Source organism: Mesoplodon mirus (genome assembly GCF_964341445.2).
Source record: "Mesoplodon mirus genome assembly, chromosome: 13".
Classification (NCBI taxonomy): Eukaryota; Metazoa; Chordata; class Mammalia; order Artiodactyla; family Ziphiidae; genus Mesoplodon; species Mesoplodon mirus.
This window is the reverse complement of record NC_138989.1, coordinates 42418482-42436290: the sequence shown is the minus strand read 5'-3', so window position 1 is coordinate 42436290 and position 17809 is coordinate 42418482. Positions and strand designations below refer to the sequence as shown.

The 17809-nt window shown below is 41.1% G+C and overlaps 1 protein-coding gene across 3 annotated transcripts in view; it reads left to right on the top strand.

Moving 5' to 3' along the window:
- Positions 1–316: 316 nt before the first annotated feature.
- SS18 (SS18 subunit of BAF chromatin remodeling complex) overlaps positions 317–17809 on the top strand; it is a 75649-nt gene continuing 58156 nt past the window's right edge. The window contains exons 1-3 of one of the 3 annotated variants that reach the window (XM_082641722.1): positions 317–397; positions 3864–3940; positions 9228–9312. In XM_082641722.1, coding sequence (XP_082497848.1) covers positions 3864–3940; positions 9228–9312 — 162 coding nt within the window. In that variant the 5' untranslated portion in view covers positions 317–397. Of the gene's footprint in view, positions 398–630; positions 995–3863; positions 3941–9227; positions 9313–17809 lie in introns of those variants that run through there. The other 2 variants (XM_082641721.1, XM_082641723.1) reach the window with 2 other exon arrangements.

Below are 17809 nucleotides of genomic sequence, written 5' to 3'. Positions count from 1 at the left end.
AGATGCAAGTCAGATGAAATCGACCCACATTTCTGACAAGGGTTTATCCTAAGAGGTGAACTCTTCAACTGTGGCCTTTCCAGCCAACTTGGCCGACCGCTCCCGAGTGCAGGACACAGCCTTCGTTTCCCGATTTTGGGTCGCGCTTACTTTCCAAGTGTTAAGAAAGACTGTGTGTGCGCGCGAGACCGTGGACTCGGAGGTGCGCACTCGGGGCGTAGCCGAGCCATTCAAACCAGCGAATCCGCGTTCTCCTCGTCCTCCCAACTCTGCCTCATCTTGGCAGATGCCCCACGGGTTGGCACGAGGTTGGCACGAACTCCCGGGTCCTGACCTCCCTCCTCCCATCTCCGGGGTACCCGGACAGCTCGGGGAGGCCACTTCTTCCCCGGAGGGGGTAAAGATGAAGTTGGAAAAACTAAACGCGGTCTACAGCAGAGCGCCGAAACGCAGCCGGAGGGACGCTCCAGTGAGCGGAGCGGGAGGAAAGCGGCCCCGCGCGAAAGGGGCGGGCCGGCTCGGGCGCTCGCATTTCCTGTGACAGGGGCTGCCCTAGCCGCTCCCTCTCCCGCGGCGGCGGGACCATTTCCTGAATCGCTGAAACGGAGGGAGGGCTGGGGCGCGGCCCTACCACAAGCGCAGAGGCCCGGGGGGTGGCGGGGAAGGAAAGGTGGAGGAACGAGTGGGCGATCAAGAGCAGGGAAGTTCTACCGGGGCTGTGGTCCCAAAGTACCACGCAGAAACTGGACTAGTACGGGCCAGAGTTCCCCGTCCAGGCTGGGCCGGCCGGCTGCCCGTCGGGCGCTGGAGCATCCCCCCTCCCCGCGTTCTCGACGTGGTTCGGCCCGAGAGACCGGCGTCTTTCCCCCAGTTTGCCGTTCACCCGGAGCGCTTGGGACTTGCCGATAGTGGTGACGGAGGCAACATGTCCGTGGCGTTCGCGGCCCCAAGGCAGCGCGGCAAGGGGGAGATCACTCCCGCTGCGATTCAGAAGGTGAAACCGCGCGGGGTCGGAGATGCCAGGCCCGGCCCGCGTTTGGGAGGGACCCGGGGGCCGGGCCGGGAGTCGGCCGGGCTGGGGGCGGAGGCGGGCCTGCTGGGAGGCGGGTGGGTGTGGGAACCCGAGCCGCGGGCTGCGCCCGAGTGGGTGGCGGAAGGGGGCGAACCGGTTCTCTCGAGGAGTTCTGCGCGCGTTTGGGCTCCTTTCTACAGGCACAAAAGCCCGAGCAACTGGCGCCCGATTTCTCTAGGGATGGGGCGGCGTTCTCGCGGCGGGGCGCGTGCACCCGGCGGTGGCGGCCGCGCGGGGAAGGGCTGTTTTCCGCGGCCCGCGCCCCCCGCGGCCCCGCGCGTCGCTCCGGAGTTACTTTGGCGTCGCCCCGCCCCGCGCGCCGAGGCAGCTCAGTGCAGACCCCACCTAGGGTCGCCGGGGGGCCGAGGGGAAGCCGGAGCGTTGCTCTCTCCCCGCGCAGAGCTGCAAACTCCCGCCGAGTTGGGGAGCTGTCACCAGAACTTGGGGGACGCGGCAGGGAACCTTAGTCGAGGCTCAGGGGTGGGCGAGGGAGAACCCTCTGGATTTCGGGGTTCTCTCGGAGTCCCTCCTCCCTTCCGGATCCACCCCTTACCTCTTTACAGCTGCAGCGAATACTCATTGAGCGCCTACTGCAGGCGCCGAGGCTGCAGTGGTGAACATGGCCCTTGGCTTCACAGAGCTTACAGTCGAGTAGTGGAGACAGTCTGATTCTCGTGACCAACTGCAGAAGTAGTGATAAATACACAGGGAGCTGTGCTGTCGTTGCTGTTACTTGCCAGTTGGGGACACAAAGGTTCTTTATTTTCTACCCCTTGTTGCCTATGAGCAAGGCAGCGTTCTGAGTTCTGGTTAACCAGACTTTGAAAAGTTACTTGGAAAATTCTGCAGTTTACCTTAAATATTTCGGTTTTGTTTTATGCACCGGAACAAAGGTGAAAATTGAAGAGAAGTCATCTTCTAGTACCACTCAGGATACCATCGTACTCCCGGTAGATTATGTTAATTGGCTTCTGTTGACTCTCAGGTTCTTTGTAGTGTGGCATTTGACATTTGCCCAACTGTTGCTTTATTTTTATGAACAAACCGGCTTGGCAGTGCCAGAAAATGCAGTGCTTTTCGTGTAGCGTACTGGGGTAAGTCTGCGGCCTGGCAAACAGCCCCAAGTACACATAGGCAAAACGTGTTTCTGGAAGGCTTCGCTTTTTATTTTTGGCCTGTAGAAAAGTTCTGAGTTTTTCTTTTCTGTAAAGAGTTTTTCTTACATACATCTAAAGATACTTATCATGGGTGATTAATTCAGGAGATGCTGATCAGTTAAAGTTTTCATCCTCAGCTGAGGAGAGAAAAAGGATTCCAAATTAAGTGCCTCATTCTATAGTGTGAGGGATTGATGTTAGGTATGAGACAAATATTCTAATGGTGAAGTTTATTAGGTTGAAGAATCCGAGAAGATAGGTTGTGAAATCGTTAGGTTGGAGATTGTATTAACACATTTTAAAGACCAATTTTTTGGCATCTGATGATTAAGAAGAAAACTACATTTTTTAGAAGGGCATGTTAATTTTTTTCCCAGCGATATGAATCATATGCACAGTATTTTTTTCTGCATATGAGTCATATGCAGAAAAGTCATACTCTTCAATGGGTTTTCGTGTTTAGTTAAAAGAATTACATTAACTGAATTAGTGGGAAAGTGGTTATGGTATTATATACTTCATGCTTTCGTTGAATCCTGGAAGGGTGGCGCAGTTTTAGGAGGAACATCTACTCCTGTCACTTGATAAATCTGAGACCCTGAAATCTTAAGTGGTTTGCACAGGGTAGCAAAGCTGGCACTAAAACTAACTGGCCTTTTAATTGCTGCATCAGTGCTTTTTCCTCAGTGCCACTTTGCTTAGATGAATTATTTAACCCTTAAAGCTAGTTTTGCTTTGAATTGTTATAAGATGAGAGTATGATAAATTGATATGCTTCTTATTTTTAAACTTTTGGGACAATTAAATTATAAGGTAGGCTCATAGAGTCTGCGATAAATATTACAGTACTTACCTAGAAATTATTGTAATTGATTATTGCATATTTGGAGAATCACAAAACCATGCTGTATAAAACTTGGAAACTAGCCAGCTGTCTCCTTAAGCCTCCTGAGCTGAAGTTTTCATGAGCTTATTCTGGATAAAGACAGATTTTTTTTTTCACTAAGACAAAGCATTACAATGATGCAAAGCCAACTTGGACTCTTAACTTTTAGTCTTTTTTGTTTGTGTTTTGTGGCTGTACCCCGCGGCTTGGGGGCTCTTAGTTCCCCTGCCAGGGATTGAACCCGTGCTCTCTGCAGTGGAAGCTCAGGAGTCCTCACCACTGGACCATCAGGGAATTCCCTCTTAACTTTTAGTCTTAGTAGGCTAAAACTTCTGTTTCAGATAGTAGAGGTAATTAAATGTTTGAACAGAAAAGAAACTCCAAATTTTCTGTGCTGAGCTTCAGAGGGAGAATAAGTGAAATAGAAATATTAGGGAATTCCCTGGTGGTCCAATGGTTAAGAGTCCACGCTTCCACTGCAGGGGGCGCGGGTTCAATCCCTGGTCAGGGAATAAGATCATGCAAGCCGGGCGGCACTGCCAAAAAAAAAAAATTAAAAAATGTTGATTAAACGTGATAACATTCCAAAGGTATAAAATAAGATCTTTTGTGCTGAGCTATATATAGTATGTATAAAAAAAGACCTGTGTGGATTCAGTTCCTGTAGAGATAAATGTTTCTAGAAATCTGAATTTTTTATTAATTGTTGCACTAGATTTACAGTAATCTTTTTCTCATTTCATTTCAGATGTTGGATGAAAATAACCATCTTATTCAGTGTATAATGGACTATCAGAATAAAGGAAAGACCTCAGAGTGTTCTCAGTAAGATTGATATGAATTTTTTTTGTATTTGTTTTTCTATGTTGGTTAATTTTTTACTTTTCTTTTTAAGAACAGCTTTATTGAGATATAATTCACATACCATATAATTCACCTATTTTAAAGTGTACAATTCAGTGGTTTTTAGTATATTCATAGAGTTGTACTGTTACTTTAATCAATTTTAGAACATTTTCATCATTCCCAAAGAAACCGTATCCCATTAGCAGTCACTCCCCGTTCTCACCTCCCAATCCCACATCCCGTTAACCACTAATTTGTTTTCTGTTTGTGTAGATTATTGTGGACACTTCATACTAATGGATTCATTCAATACATGTTTTTTTTTTTTTTTTTTTTTTTTTTTGCGGTATGTGGGCCTCTCACTGTTGTGGCCTTTCCCATTGCGGAGCACAGGCTCAGCGGCCATGGCTCACGGGCCCAGCCGCTCTGCGGCATGTGGGATCTTCCCGGACCGGGGCACGAACCCGTGTCCCCTGCATCGGCAGGCGGACTCGCAACCACTGCGCCACCAGGGAAGCCCAATACGTGTTTTTTTTTGACTGACTTCTTTCCCTTAGCATAGTGTTTTCAAGATTCATCCATGTTGAAGCTTGTATCAGTATTTCCTTCCTTTTTATTGCTGAATAATCTTCCATGGCTATACCACATTTTATTTATTCATCAGTGATGTTGTTTGGGTTGGTTCCAATTCTTGACTGTGATGAATAATGCTGCTGTGAACATTCGTGTACAATTTTTTTGTGCGACTTTTCTTGATTTTTTTATAAAAAAATTTTGTTCTTTGGGATGGAGTGGATATCAGTGTTTTTCTAATACTTCTTATCCTGCATTATAAAATAATGACTTCAAATTTGCATAGTCTGATTTGTGGAAAAGTTAGACCTTCACATTTATAAGGTATTTAGTTACATCCATGTACAGCTGACTCTTGAACAACATGGGTTTAAACTACACAGGTGCACTTCCACGTGGATTGTTTTCAGTAAAGATGTACTGCAGTGCTACATGATGTGCGGTTGGTTGAATATGGATGTGGAACCATGGATACTGGGGGCAGACTGTAGAGTTATACTCAGATTTTCAACTGCGCCGGGCTCAGTCCCTCCTACCACTGTGTTCAAAGGTCAGCTGTATGTGGTTGAGAATGCAAAGTTTATGTCTAGTACAGAATTGATTACCACTCATAAGAACCAAACTTCTTACTTTGAAGTGATGATGTGTCTGAAGTAAGCGGTATCCCCTAATAGAATCTGGTATAGTGGAACAAATTGAATATTTTATCAAAAGTCTCTAGAACAACACTGTCAGTAGGAATGTATTGGGAGCCACATAAGTAATTCTACATTTGCTAGTAGGCACATTAAACCAGTAAAAAGAAACATATGAAATTAATTTTTATAATATATTTTATTTAACTTACTATTTCTAAGATAATATCTCTTCAATATGTAATCAGTGTAAAAATACTAATGAGTTATTTTCGTTCTTTTGTTTCATAATAAGTCTTCGAAATCCATTGTGCATCTTACCCTGCTAACACGTCATTTTGTACTAGCCACAAGTTCAGTGTGTCTAGTGGCTACTGTATTGGACAACTCAGCTCTGAATATTTTACTCTCACCATTGTTTTGGGACATATGTATCTTTCCTAGAGATCTCATTGGTCTGCTCTCAGGAAGATTTTTTCAGCAACCCTGGCTCTTTCTCTGCGTGGCTTTCATGCTGTGCTGGTCGCCTGCTATCATCCGATTAACTCTTCACCTAGTTTTGAGTCCCTCTCCATGACTTTGTCTCTTTCCCCTTTGTTTAAAATTGTTTTTGAATTAAGAAACTTATAAACCATAAACGTTTGTAGGGATAAAAGTCGCTTTTTTACTTCTCACTCTTATATCTCTCTTCTCTCCACAGAGGTAATTACTTACAATGGTTTAGTACCTATCTTTCAAAACATTTTTCTGTGCATTTACAAATATGTGCTCACATTTATGTAAACACATTTAGACAGATATTTTAGTTTTCATAGATTAGGGTTTTCTAAATGGAATGGCTGGGTCAAAGACTGTTCTAAATCTCCAAATTACCCTGCAAAGAGATTGTATTGGTTTGCTTTCCTCCCACTAGGTTTCAGAGTCCTGGTTTTCAACCATATCTTCCAGCAACGGATACTGGCCATCTTTTAAAAGTTTTTTACACATCTGGTTGGTGAAAAGTGGTATCTCTTTCTAAAACTTTTTATTTTTAAATAATTTCACTCTTATAAAAAAGTTTCAAAGATAGTAGAAGAAATTGCTGTATGCCTTTCACTGAAATGCCTCAAATGTTAACATATTAGTCTGCCATGTCATTCACTTCTTCCCCATGTCGTTTTTCTGAAATATTTGAGAAAAAAGTTGCAGGTGGGGCTTCCCTGGTGGTTCAGTGGTTGAGAGTCTGCCTGCCGATGCAGGGGACGTGGGTTTGTGCCCCGGTCTGGGAGGATCCCACATGCCACGGAGCGGCTGGGCCCCTGAGCCATGGCCGCTGAGCCTGTGTGTCCAGAGCCTGTGCTCCGCAACGGGAGAGGCCACAGCAGTGAGAGGCCCGCATACCGCAAAAAAAAAAAAAAGTTGCAGGCATGATTCTCTCTTATCTTTATAACATCCATGTGTATTTCATAAAAACAAGCACAAATTCTTAGAGTCTAATTGCTAAAATCAAGAATACAGGGACTTCCCTGGTGCTCCAGTGATTAAATACTGTTATCAAATTTTCAGACCTTGCAAAAATTTTGCCAATTGTCCCGTTAGTGTATTTTTTCAGTTCCATGATCCAGTGCAGGATCCGATGTTATATTTAGGCGTGTGTCTTCAGAATACTTTAATCTGGAACTGTCCTTCAGTTTTTCTGTTATCTTTCATGATGTTGACATTGTTGAAGAGTACAGACCAGCTGTTGTGTTATATGTCCCTCATTTTGGGTTGACTGGTGTTTCTCCTTGATTAGACTCATGTTATACACTTTTGGCAGGAGTACCACAGACATGATGTTGCGTCCTTCTCAGTGCATCCTCAGTAGCCGTGTGATAGCTGTTTGTCCCAATATTCATGATAACTTTGGCTACTTTGTTAAGGTGGTGCCTGCCAGGATCTCAACTGTAAAGTTACTATTTCTTCCTTTGTTATTTCCGTGTATGTGTTGGGGAGATACCTTGAGACACACATAACCCTGTTTCATAGCCTATTTCCACACATTCGTTTTAACATCCACCAGTGATTCTTGACTAAAACAGTTATTACTGTGGCAGTTGCCAAAAGGTGACTGAACCCATCTTTCCTTCTACAGTTATTTGGAATCCTACTGTAAGGAACAAATTTCCCAGCCCCTGTCCCATTCATTCATTCACTGATTTATATCTGAATGAACTTATGGTTTCTTACTGTATTCTCTGGGTTTTAATTTGTTCGTCTATTTATTTATTTATTTTATTTTTCAAGTTGTCCCAGATGTTGGCCACTGGGAGCCTCTCATGCTGGCTTCTTGACTTGTCTCTATTATTTTTTGAGCATTTAAAAAATTTCTTGTATGACAGAATGTTCCAGGCTCCTCTTGTACTTTTTTCTGCCCCAGTCTAGAATCATTTCTCCAAGGCCTAGTTCTTTTTTTGGAGAACAGTATTTAGAAATTAAGATCTGGATGCTAGGATATCTTAATTTCTAATCACTTGTGCATTTTGCATTTTATGTAACCATTACCACTTCTTTTATGTATACTTTCTTTGATGAATCTTGTCTGTTTATATGTGAAAATTTCTTTTAAGAAATTACAACTGTGTGGGCTTCCCTGGTGGCGCAGTGGTTGAGAGTCCGCCTGCCGATGCAGGGGACACGGGTTCATGCCCCGGTCAAGGAAGATCCCACATGCCGTGGAGCGGCTGGGCCCGTGAGCCATGGCCGCTGAGCCTGCGCGTCCGGAGCCTGTGCTCCGTAACGGGAGAGGCCACAGCAGTGAGAGGCCCGCGTACTGCAAAAAAAAAAAAAAAAAAAACAAGCAAACTACAAAAGCATGATCTTGTTGGTGAAGAAACTTTAAGTTCAGTGAGAAGTAAGTTTTTTCCTCCCTAATAAGAAAACAGTAGTGAAACCAGTTTTTCCAGCAGGATAAAAATAATGCAGCGAAGAATTTACTAGGATTCCTCTTAACGGTGTCTGTTTTAGAAAATTACTTCATTTGGGATCCGTATTAGAAGACTTTATTTAGCTGAATAAAGTTCTTTTGACTTATTTTCATTATTTTAATTTGTATAGTATTAGTAAGTGAAATTCTGAAAGCTTAATTTGATGCACGTTTTACGTTTGTATTATTTTGTGGGTTTACCAGCACTAGTAATTGAATCACTACTAATTTCAGTCTGGTTTCATCTGAGTTAATTTTTTAAATTATGAAGAGTGGCTTAGCAGAACTAATTCACAGGTAAGTAAGATCGCAGTAAACATGTTTAACCACTGGACTCTGATGATGAGGATTTGCTTTATTGTTTAAAGTTAATTTGCAGTGTTGGTGTTGGTGTCCATTATTTCCTCCATCCCGGTGCTTTAGCATATAACTTTTTTCTTTTTTTTTGTAATTGGAGATGCCTCTTTATTGTCCTCTCTATACATCCTGATAGATGGGCAGCATAACCACAGCAGGCATAAATTGTTGGTCACTGCTGCAGGAATGAGAAGGGAAAAAATGTGTGGTTTCCACCTCCTTTCTGACATTTTAGCAGAGCGTGTTGACTGTACTTGGCTTTGAGGTTTTTGGCAACACGAAAATGGCAGAGGGTAGGGGATAAGCATATCAGTTTTGTTGATTCCTTCATTCTAGATCTCTTTGCATATGTTATATGTGTGGAGCCAGTACCTGTCTCAGTTATTCCATTTACTACGCTGTACAATCTTGTACAAGTTATTAACCTTTCTAAACCTCAGTTTCTTCATCTGTGAAATGGAGAAAATAAGAATCTTCACCTCATAGTGTTGGTTTGAGGATTAAATCGGATGTTTGAGTATGTAAAACAACTATAGCAATATCTAGCACATGGTAAGAGCTCCGTGTTTATTATTGTCTTTGAACATACTTACTTGGAATTATTTTGCAGAGGAACTAGGAAAAATTGAAGTGCTGTTGATGTTCAGGTAACAGAAATCGCTCATTAAACTTGAGAAATAAAATGCTGTTTGTATAATATGTAAGCAGATAGGAAGAAAATTATTTTTTAATATTGATATTTGTTTTGTTTTAATAGGTATCAACAGATGCTGCATACAAACCTGGTCTACCTTGCTACAATAGCAGATTCTAATCAAAACATGCAGTCTCTTTTACCAGCAGTAAGTACCTTTAAAATAGTGTGAAGTAGATAATTTTTATAGAGTTCTTTACAGAATAACACATTTTTGTTTGGTGATTCTGAGTTTTCTTTAGCAAATCCTGCCCTCTTCTGAGAACATGAAGATATTCTCCTATATGATCTATAAGCTTTATTATTTTGCCTTCATATTTAATTTGAATTCATTCACCTGGAATTGATTCCCTGACTGAGGAAGTTATATCCATCCATCTATTCACTAACCCACCTGTTTATTTATGTATGTATGTATGTAATTGCACAAATTATTTAGGAACAAATCTGTAATATTTTAAAGCAGATCCCCAGCCATCATATACATAATTTAATATGCATCTCTGGCAGATAAGGACTCTTATCCCACACCACAAAATTAACCAGAATCTCTTTATGTCTTATAATACCCAGGATGTTTTCACTTTTCACCAATTATCTAAAAAACTCAAATGTTTTAATGATTGTTTGCCGCAGAATCCAAACAGGGTCCACCTGTTGCATTTGTTGATCTGTGTCTTAAGTTTTTTTAAATCTGTATCAGTTTATATTTTTTATTCTCCATTTATTTGTTGAAGAAACTGGGTCATATATTTTGCAGAATTTCTCACATTTTGAATTTGGCTGATTGTATCCTTGTGGTTCTTTAACGTGTTCCTCCATCTCATCTCTATTTCCTCTAAACTGATTATTTATAGATTGATAGGCTCCATTAGAATTAGGTTTAGTTTTATGTTATTTCATTGGTGGCACCATGTTTGTGTTGCCTGTTGTATCTCATTAGCAAGGACATATTTTGTTGTCCCGTTTTTAGTGATGTCAGGATTGATCAGTGCACACAGTTGGTACCGGTCTGATCAGTCCATTATAAAGTTCCCCATCTATCTTTCAGTTAGTGGTTTTAGCAGTCATTGGTGCTTGCTTGTTGACCAGGTTCATTGTTTCATTTTGGGATCTAAGAACAATGAGTTTCTAATCTTACAGTTCCTCCTGCATTGTACTTCTTTTAAAAAGGAAAATTTCCTTTCATCAAATATTTGGTTATCCTGAAATAGAGAGTTCCTATAGGAAAATCATGATAAAGGCTTGATTCTATTCCTTTATCAATTTTCGTAGTAACAGGTTGGTCTCTAGCAACCTGCGAAAGATGACCAAGGATTTTGTCTTTTTTTAATTATCTGAACTTATACATTTTTATATTTTTAATGTGTTTAAATCCGTTGAGTCATTCTTTGTGATACTCAAGTTTTCTCACCTGTGGTCAGTGGGTACCCCTTCATTTGGCTCCTGTGTCCTTCTGACATGATTTCGGTATTGTATAGCTTCTTCGCTTCAGAATTTGTGAGAGAGATCAGACTGATTATATTTTCTGTCCCAGAACTATTCTGCCCCAACTGTTTTTCCAACCAGCCTTTTTCCTATGGGAATTGGTATTTAGAAACCACAATTTGGATGTTTGGGGCATTCATTATTATTGAGTTTCCATTTTTTCTTGGCATTTTCAGCAGGCAGAGGTAGTAAACATGCTTTTTAAAAAGAAAGAAAATATTAAATTAGTGATATTGCCACTTCAGGAAAAGTTTTTTTACCCAGATTTGATTTTATGTATTAGTATCTCTTCTGTCTTACTCTCAAAATCTTGATACCTCAATGACATTATTATAGTCACTTGTTTGCTTCATACTACTATATATGTAACATAATTTCAATATAACAATACCAAGGTTGCCGCTGACAATAATATGCTTGTCCTTAGATATATCTCACTAGGGATATATAATGAATAAATTTAGTTTTGAATCTGAAAGAATGTTAATGTGATTTTTGCCATGGGCTTCATTACCAGCTAGTATGAGCAATAGATTTGATTTCATTTGTTTCCAGGTAGGTAATTCTCTCCCAGCATTATCTGTTGGAAAAATAAAATATCTTTTCTCCATTTTGTCATGCCACTTGATATTATATATCAAGTGTCCATATATGTGCAGGTCTGTGTCTAATCGCTCTATTCTGTTCCATTGGCCAGTTTTTATAAATTCCACTATCTTGTCACAGTTGTCATAGTCCAATAAGTCTTGATGTATATTAGAGAAGTTCTTTACTTATTCCTTATATTCCTTATTTTTTTCAAGAATATCTTGTGTACTGGTCCTTTGCATTTCCATATACATTTAAACACCAGCATGTCCAACATAATCCACTTGTGATTTTCATTGAGGTGAACTTGACTATAAATCAATTTGGGGGGAATTGATGTCTCTACAATACTGAGTCTTTCAAATCATGATCATTGCATGTATTTTGATTTATTTAGTCCTTTACTATCTGTCAATGAAGTTTTGTGATTTTCCTGCAAAGGAAGTTTACACATCTCTCTCCTGCAGAGAAATTTACACATCTCTCTCCTGCAGAGAGATTTACACATCTCTCATTGGATTTATTGCTAAGTGCCTCGTATTTTTTTTTTTTTTTTAAGGGTACAGAATGTCATTTTAATAATACCTACAGGTAAGGGAGTACAGACAGAAGCCTGGTCGGGAGGATACCAGGTAACCTGGTAACAGAGCGGGGCGTGAAGGCTGACCTTCAAGGCCGCAGTGATCTGACTCCTTCATCCTCCAGGTGTTGTCAATGACCGTTCCCTCGCTTTTGATAAAAACGCATTGCAGGCGTATGGCAGTTTCCACGTGGGCCTTCCATGTGGCGAATGTAACTGTAAGCAGATAGGTTAGGGGGTCCCCAGAGAGAGAGAACTAGGAATGGCTTTCTTGACCTAAGAGAACCCATTTTGTGATCTAAGCCTGGCCACAGTGCTTGCCCTGAACGGGTCTTAGTCATTAATCTTTTTTTTTTTTTTTTTTTTTAATTTTTTTGCGGTACGCGGGCCTCTCACTGCTGCGGCCTCTCCCGCTGCGGAGCACAGGCCCCGGATGCGCAGGCTCAGCGGCCATGGCTCATGGGCCCAGCCGCTCCGCGGCATGTGGGATCCTCCCAGACGGAGGCACGAACCCGTGTCCCCTGCATCGGCAGGCGGACTCCCAACCACTGCGCCACCAAGGAAGCCCTCAGTCATTAATCTTAAGGGAACAGAGGAATGCAGGGAACAGAGAAGGGGCAGTGAAAGCAGTGCAGTGATAAGCAGAGTCCTAGCTTCTCTTCGAGGGACAGGCCTAATAATAAATACATCCTTGAGCTCTGAGGGAACCAAGGACCCCTCCCCAGTGGACGTTGGAAGAATAATGGTGACCCTCCTGACTTCAATCAACTAGAGCTTGGACTCTGTCGACCTTTGCCCCAATTCTATGCTGAGTTCTCCTCTGTTCAAGCCCCTCATGAATATGCGTGCACCCTAGCTTAAAACTTCCTCAGTTTTTCTGTCGGGGAGACACTGCCTTAAGATCCCCGGTGTTCTCCTTACTTGCTGCAAGTAACAGTAAATCCCTCCTTCTCTCCATCTTTGGCTTGGTTGTGTCTATTGGCTCGCCAACCACCAAGAGGCGAACCCAGTTTTTGGGTAACAAAACCACCAGCCTGTGGAGGCTCGAACTCCGTCGGGTATGCCTGGCTTCATGGCCCACGTAACTGGAATAACATGACTTCAAATCCAGCTGCCTTTGCTGCTCAGATCCGCCTCTGCACCATCCCCTCCCGGGGTGTGGACCCGTCTCTGGAGGCCGCTTAGTTCACTCAAGTTCTGGTTGCTGGAAGCTTCTGTATGGTGCCCCAGACAGCACTCTCCTTTAAAACTAATTTTGCCAGAGTAAAATCTCACTAAGTTGAGCCTTCAAACAGGGATGGCACACTTGATCTTTGTTAACAGAGTTCCTACACCAGTGAATTTTCAGGACTCTATTAGCCATAAGAGCAATTCAGGCTAAAATTAGTAGCTTCCTCCAAGGAGAGCTCAGTAAATGAAAGGTTCTGTAACCATGTCTTTCTAGATCTAGAAATGGATTCTTATGTGTAAGCGTTGTATTTTTCTATAATTAATTAATTAATTAATTTTTGGCTGCGTTAGGTCTTTGTTGCTGCACGTGGGCTTTCTCTAGTTGCGGTGAGCGGGGACTGCTCTTCGTTGCGGTGCTCGGGCTTCTCATTGCAGTGGCTTCTCTTGTTGCGGAGCATGGGCTCTAGGCATGCGGGCTTCAGTAGTTGTGGCCTGTGGGCTCAGTAGTTGTGGCGCATGGGCTTAGTTGCTCTGTGGCATGTGGGATCTTCCCGGACCAGGGCTTGAACCCGCGTCCCCTGAATTGGCAGGTGGATTCTCAACCACTGCGCCACCAGGGAAGCCCTGTAAGCGCTGTATTTTTGTGACACTGGATTGTGTCAAGCACACCTCTTATAGAACTTTAACAATAGCATGACTTAATTTTATAAAACTCATAAATGAGTAAATGAATGCCTAGGGCCAACTTCCTAGAACTCCGGAGAAGTGCTCAGAATTCCAGGATGCCTGAAGCTCAGTCACCATCCCCCTCCTGTTCGCCTCAGGCGCTGTGCTTTGGGTTGCAGGTCTTCCCTCCCGAGCTCTCCTCTCCTGCTTCTGAGTTTTGGTGAGAGGCCAGAGGACACTTCGGGCCGGTCCTCCTCTGCCCCAGGCTGGGGTTCGGGCGGGGGCCCTGCGACGTTCGCCGTGACTGTGGCTGTAACCTCTTACCTGAACGGCTGGGCTGCTGCGCAGCCCCGGGACCACCAGGCGCAGGGGCGGGGTGCCCTGGCGGGAACTCAGTGCCTCGTATTTTTGAGGCAATTTGAAATGGAATCATTGTTTTTTAAGTTTTATTTTGTAACTGTGATTGCAGTTTACATAGAAACGCAATTGATTTTGAATCTCACAGCCTTGTTCAACTCTTACTTCTAACAGTTTTTCTGTAGATACTTCCAGTTTTCTATATTCACGAACATATTTGTGAATAATGAGTTTTGTTTTTTCTTGCCAATCCTTACACCTTTTATTTCTTTCTCTTGCCTTACTTCTCTGGCTAGGACCTCCAGTACATTCCTGAATAGAAGTGGTGATAGAGGACATCTTAGTCTTGTTCCTGATCACAAAGGGAAAGCTTTCACTGTTTGACCATTATGTATGATGATTGCTGTAGTTTTTTTTGTGGATACCTTTTATCAGATTAAGGAAGTTCCCTTTCGTTTCTGTTGTGCTAATAGTTTATATATTGAATGGATATTAAATTTTATTAAATACTTTTATTACATCTGATGAGGTGATCATAGTTTTTTCTTTAATCTGTTAATGTGGTGAATTACATTGATTTACTTCTCAATGCTCAGTCAGTCTTGGATTTTTGTAATTAACCTACTTTTTCATGACCCACTTGGTCATGGTCTTTTTTAAAAAATTGCTGTATTCAGTTTGTTAAATTTTTGATCAAGATTTTTATGGCTGTTCATGAGTGTCATTGACTTTTAAATTTCTTTTCTTATAATGCCTTTGTCTGTTTTTTATTTTGAGCTTATGCTGGCTTCATAAAATGACCTGCAGAATTTTCCCACTTCTTCTTATCTGGAAGAATTTGCAGAGAGAGTATAGCCATTTCCTAAATGATTAGTATAATTCTTTAGAAAAGCCATCTGGATCTGAAGTTTTCTTTGTAGGCTTTTACTTACTGACTCAACTTCTTTATGGTTATAGGACAGTTTATACATTTCTATATCTTATGAGATAGCTATTTTGATAAGTTGTGCTTTTTAACATTTTATTCAAATTTATTGACAAAGTTTGTGAAATAATCTTTTTTCTAATGTTTGTGGGATCTGTAGTGATAGTTTATTTTATTCTTAATGTGGTTTATTTGTGTCTCCTCGTTAAAAAATTTTTTTGATAACTGTTGCCAAGTATTTATTGTATTTTCTTCTTTTAGTCTTTTTAAAGCATCAGTTTTTGACTTTGATCTTTCTCTGTTGCAGCATTTCTCAAACTTTTTGTTCACAGAACCCCATTATATTATACTTAAACATTACTGAGCACTCTGAGGAGTCTCATGTCAGTTATATACACTGATATTATTGATTATATTTTACTTATTATGCTAATATTCATTTAAAATGAACAACAGTAAACCCATTGCGTGTTAATATAAATAACATTCTTTAAAGGAAAAATAACTATCTTTGAAAAATTTAGTGAGTTAAATGACACTGTTTAATAATTTTGTAAATTTCTTTTAACTGGCTTAATAGGAAACATCTGTATTCTCATATCTACTTCTGGATTCAATCTAGCATATGTTTTGGTTGAAGTAGGAGAAAATCCAGTCCCACACAGATGTGAAATTTGAAAAGGGAAGAATATTTTTAGCCTTTTTAGGTTGTGGATAATCTGTGATAGTATAGCAGATCTCAGCAAGTGTTTTTTAAAGGTTAGTTGCAGTATGGAATCTGAAATTATATCAGTACATTTTTCTTATTCTGGTACATTAAATTCATTGGTCTGTCTTGCATTCTGTATGGATCTTTTACCCATGTGTGATTTCATAACATCATGCTTTGGTCATTTGGAAAATAATAAGTTCACTTAGTTATGCACCTTTTCCAAATACTGATATATTTCATTATATGATACCAAAAAATTGGCGATTTGTTCAAATCACCACCAATCTAATCAGAAAGGTCTCTTAAGTACTGGGATGTTGTCAAGCTCAAGGCAGTAAATATAAGTTTGCCAAATTCCCAATCCTTGAAAAGTCAAATTTGATCATTCGCAGAAAATGCCATCAGTTGTTTTCCAGGCTCACGGTGTTCAGTTTTGAGAAAATGTCTGCCAAATACCCAAGCCTGGATAAGTATAATTTGTCTAGATATTGTTCTTTTTTTTTTTTTTTTCTTTTTTTCCGGTACGTGGGCCTCTCAACTGCTGTGGCCTCTCCCGTTGTGGAGCACAGGCTCTGGACGCGCAGGCTCAGCGGCCATGGTTCAGGGGCCCAGCCACTCCACGGCATGTGGGATCTTCCTGGACTGGGGCATGAACCCGTGTTCCCTGCATCGGCAGGCGGACTCTCAACCACTGCACCACCAGGGAAGCCCTAGATGTTGTTCTTTTAAGTAAAATTGGTGTTCCATGAAAACAGTGCTTAAATCAGTAAGCAGCACAATCACAAAGTGTTTTCATTTTACTTTGATTTGCAGCAGATATGTTTATTATTTTCACATTTTGTCACACAGAATATTTAACTGACATGGAGAATTTAATAAATGAATAATTTTTACCGCTTCATCAAGGACATTCTTAAGTGAAAATGACTTTTTCTTTCTTTAACTGCTAGCCTGGGGCAGTCAATAGTACGATGATTTACAGTAGAGTTTGATACCTTTATATATATGCCAAGGCTCCATCAGTGACATCCACTTTTGCTTTTGCACCATGATGTTGTAAATATCAACATAGCCTAAAAGGCAAATGTCAACTTAGTATTATTACGGAAATAGTTGTGACCTTTTGGATTCCCTAAAAGAATCTTGAGAAGTAGACTTTGTGACCATTACTCTTTTGTATGTTTTCGGATATGATTAATTTCTGATCTCATCTTTATTATTTCATTTTATTTTCCTTCAGTGTATTTTGCTGTCCTTTTTCTGAGTTTTTTATTTTTTCTTTATTTTTATTTTTTTTGCGGTTCGCGGGCCTCTCCCTGCTGTGGCCTCTCCCGTTGCGGAGCACAGGCTCTGGACGCGCAGGCTCAGCGGCCATGGCTCACGGGCCCAGCCGCTCCACGGCATGTGGGATCCTCCCAGACCGGGGCACGAACCCTGCATCGGCAGGCGGACTCTCAACCACTGCGCCACCAGGGAAACCCCTTTTTCTGAGTTTTAAGATGAATGCCTTCTTCATCAGTTTTAATCCTTCCATACTAATACATGCATTTGAAGGGTGTAAATTTCTGTCTAATTAGTTCTGTTATGTAGTATATTCATATTTATTCAGTTCCAAATATTTTATAATTTCCATTGTTATTTCTTCTTTTTACATGGGTTGATAAATATATTTCTTAGTTTGCAAACATAGGGAGATTTTATTGTTTTCTTTTTCTTAATGATTTCTGACTTCATTGCATCGTGGGTAGGTAACACTCTGTATGATTTCAGTTCTTGGGAATTCTTTGAGATTTGTTTTACGATCCAGCATATGGTCAGTTTTTACAAATGTTCCATGTATTCTTTAGCCCCTGAGTGCAGAGTCCTGTATATGTTCACTAGTTCAAGTGTGTTAATCTTGTTTGAATCTTCTGCATAGCCTTACTGATTTTTTTTTTAACTTTGTGAAGTTTCATTTGTGTGTTTGTTCTATCAGTTACTGAGAGGTATATGTTTAAAATGTCCAAGTATAGTTGTGGATTGACTGTTTTTCCTTGTAACTCTTTCGAGTTTATTACATTTTGAGGCACTGTGGTGGATGCATATATGTTTAGAGATGTTATAGCTTTCTGGTTCTTTGTAATGTGTCATTATGAAGTATCCCTCCTTATCTGTAATTA